The sequence below is a fragment of the Octodon degus genome, unplaced genomic scaffold (assembly GCF_000260255.1).
Source record: "Octodon degus isolate 3935 unplaced genomic scaffold, OctDeg1.0 scaffold00054, whole genome shotgun sequence".
Lineage (NCBI taxonomy): Eukaryota > Metazoa > Chordata > Mammalia > Rodentia > Octodontidae > Octodon > Octodon degus.
Genome location: NW_004524630.1, coordinates 12,857,488 through 12,861,034, shown reverse-complemented (window position 1 = coordinate 12,861,034; position 3,547 = coordinate 12,857,488). Strand labels below are relative to the sequence as shown.

General features: G+C 40.6%; 1 protein-coding gene across 4 annotated transcripts in view; it reads right to left on the bottom strand.

Annotated features, from left to right (window-relative positions):
- Kdm5a (lysine demethylase 5A) overlaps positions 1 to 3,547 on the bottom strand; it is a 125,706-nt gene that overhangs the window by 47,174 nt on the left and 74,985 nt on the right. For all 4 annotated transcript variants that reach the window (XM_023717719.1, XM_023717720.1, XM_004633393.2 and 1 more), the window contains one exon: positions 2,784 to 3,139. In XM_023717719.1, the coding sequence (XP_023573487.1) occupies positions 2,784 to 3,139 (356 nt within the window). The remainder of the gene's footprint in view (positions 1 to 2,783; positions 3,140 to 3,547) is intronic.

Sequence of the window (3,547 nt, the reverse complement as noted above, 5' to 3'; positions counted from 1 at the left end):
TACAGATACAAAATGGTCATTCATCTGTATCCCCTTTTTTTGTTTAGTTCCATCATTTAAATGTTATAGTTGTGTGAACTCAGCAAAATATTCCAAAATAGGGCTGGCGAGATGGCTCAGTGGTCTAAAGCACCTACTTAGAACAAGCTTGGCAAAGCACAGGTACCGCGGTTCGATCCCCCAGCACCACAGGCCAGCCAGCCCCGCCCCCTGGTGGGCTGAGCTGGCCACACACACACACACACACACACACAAATAAATAAATAAATAAATAAAAAACAAAAAACATTAACCTAGAATTCTATGCATAACAAAGGAAAGTCCTTAATGAAGAATTAAAGTAAAAATAATCTGGGCATGGTAGTTCATGCCTACAATCCCAGCACTCAGGAGGCAGAGGCAGGAGGATAACACCATCTTGGCCTACACAGCAAGTTCTAGGCCAGCATGAACTAAACAGCAAGACCCTTACCATAGGAAGAAAGAAAGGAAAGGAGGAAAGAAGGGAAGGAGGGAGGGAGGCAGACCAGAGAGCCCATTTATAAACAATTTTTTTTAAAATTTGGAGCTCAAGGAAATAATACAATCAGCATTACTAAGTTTGTGCGTAAGAAAACACAAGTGGTCGAAGTTAACTGCTGAAGTACTTATTTGTGCATATGTGTGAAGGGTGGTATATAATTCACAAAACAAAGAAATGAAGCAGGTATGGGAAGGAGTTAACAAGACAGAGAATCTGGGATATCTGTGGGGACACAGACTGCCATTATCTAATAGGCAAAAGGTACCTGTGAAAGAAATCTAGAAAATTTAGGAGTTGTTCAATATAAAATGGTAAATGAAGGCAAGAAATTAGATAAAATTTCCAGGGAGAATAACACAGTGAGAGGGGAAAAAGCTTTAGGCCAGAAAGTTGAGAGAAAACATTTGAAAGGCAGAGAGAAGGCCCAGAGGAAAGGAAGCAGATAGCAAGTAAAGACTAAATGCTGAGAAATCAAGAATATTAAGAACATATTTTAGAAAGATAATTCTGACCACATCACCCTCTTTCTTTAGTCATCAATTTTATTTTCTTCATGACACTAATAATTTGAAATTCCTACACTTACTTATTTCTCTCTCTTCACTAGAATGTTAGCTCTGTGAGACCAGGGACCTTGTATATTACATTCACTACTGCCTCTATAGTACCTAGTATGTAATAACTACTCACTGTACTGCAAAGAACAAGGCAAAATACAAAATAAATGTAAAAACAGAGTTGAAAGAGAGACTTGAAAGTCATATCAGGAGCTGCAGAGATAGCTCAGCCGTCTAAGCGCCTGCCTGGCAAGTGCAAGGAGCTGGAGTTCAATTCCAGGACAGTATGCCTGCCAGCCCCATGCAGTGCCAGCCGCATGCCGATCTGACCCCATGCCAAGCTGGCCACCAAAACAAGCCATGGTGGCACAGGCCTGTAATCCCAGTGCTGGGGAGGCTGAGACAGGAGGACCACTACGAGTCCCAGCTGTATAGTGAGATCCTGTACCAAACAACAACAACAAAAAAGAGGTGACAGACATAATATAGGAGATCTGGAAAAGTTTTCAAAGATTACTGCCAGCACCTCATTTGTTAATGACGATAAGGTGCATCAGGTATACAAATCACAGTTTTATATTCCAAAGTCACTTAGCTTTTGCACTTGATACACTTGCGGAAACTTTCACAAATCTGAAGATGCAACATAATTTGTGTATTTCAGGTAGGAAAAGCTATTAATGAACTTTAGTATATATTTTCTGCATGGTATCTGGTGAACAAAACATTTAGCATACATGGTGACTTCTCTTAATGAGGCAGAGCCATGTTAATTAAATCACCTAAAACACTTCCAACCAAATGCATCCAAAATAAGTGGGTTAAAATAGTTAAGCACATAAGAGACTTCAGGAAGAAGTGTAAAGAGGTTCTCAATTTCATCTGTGCCACATAAACATGTAATCGCTCTAAATAAGCTCCCTAGTTTCCTCAGCTATACCTCACAAGAGAAAATATTAGTATCTGCTGATAAAGAAATGCTTTAACAAAAAACAGTTAATTACTAGCCAAATTAGTTGACACAATAAAAATGATGAGCACTACTACTTCAATCTCTTTGTTCAATGGCGTTCCAATGCTAATCCAGCTGCTTAACTCAAAAAGGTTCATTGGAGCCGGATGTGGTGGTGCACCCCTTAATCCCTGCACTAGGGCTGAGGCAGGAGGATCACTGCGAGTTTGAGGCTAGCATGGGCTACAACGTGAGCTCAAGGCCAGTCTGAACTTCATAATGAGACCCTGTCTCAAAAAGGTCAAAAAAAAAGCTAAATATAACCTACAGACTCCTTAGATTTGATTTAGAAAGTTTCTCTTATCCTGTCCCTTCTCTTTAATCCTACTTGTTCTTCAAGACTCTCCCAAAATTCTTGTATTTTTCTCAAGCTTAACTGACTATCCAAGTATACCCTAATTTCTCCTCCAAAAATTGCTACATTTTCCCATCTTTCAGTTAACATTAATAACATATAAAAGAGATTTATAACTTAGTTCCTAACTATAGGTAATTATCACATACTGTGAACAATAGCATGTGTATATCTGAAACCATTATGTGTAGCTTCATTTAATACCTTAATGATGGGTCAAGAAGGGACAAAACATTTAATTAAACATTTAAAGAGTAGGCCTCTATGTTCTTCCTCCCCACTGTGCTGTCTGACTTGGTTAATAAAGAAGCAACAGTCACCAAAATATGTGTTCACCTTGCCTGTAGGCAGACCTTAGCCTTTTCTTCCCATCGTTCAGAGACTGTAAGGAGCTCCTGCAGCTCAGCCATTGCTTTCTCCACAGCATGGTGGGGTGCCAACCCTACCCCAGAGTCAATCAGTTTTTTCATGATATCCAAAGTGACTTGCTGTGGATCTGAGAGGGTCAGTCTTACTTCATCCAACCATCGAGCCTGCTGTAACTCTTGCTTCAGTCGAGGTAATTCAGGTAGCTCCACATACAGACTACAACCCATGTCTATCAACATCTGGAGCTTGGAAGAATCCGGGGTTTCATCCATCATTGCCTCCTGAGCTCGCTCGTGGAACTCTTCCACATCATCAAGCAGATTCTGAAAAGGACAAAACAAAAAGCAAACGCTAGGATGTGCCTCAGTGGTACAGGATTTGCCTAATATGCACAAAGCCATAGGTTCAATCCCCTGCAGCATAAAAGGGGGACAAATTTAAAGTACATAAAGTAAGTAAGGGAACATAGTTCAGGCTATCAATTCTAAAGCATCGTACAATTTTACCAGCACAAAACAAATATTCAAATTTAATAAATTCATAAGTGATTCACCATAAATAAAGCTATAGTATACTTTAAAATGCAACCAAGGGCTGGTGAGATGGCTCAGTGGTCTAAAGCACCTACTTAGAACAAGCTTGGCAGAACACAGGGACCGCGGTTCAATCCCCCAGCACCACATGCCAGCCAGCCCCGCCCCCTGGTGGGCTGAGCTGGCCACACACACACA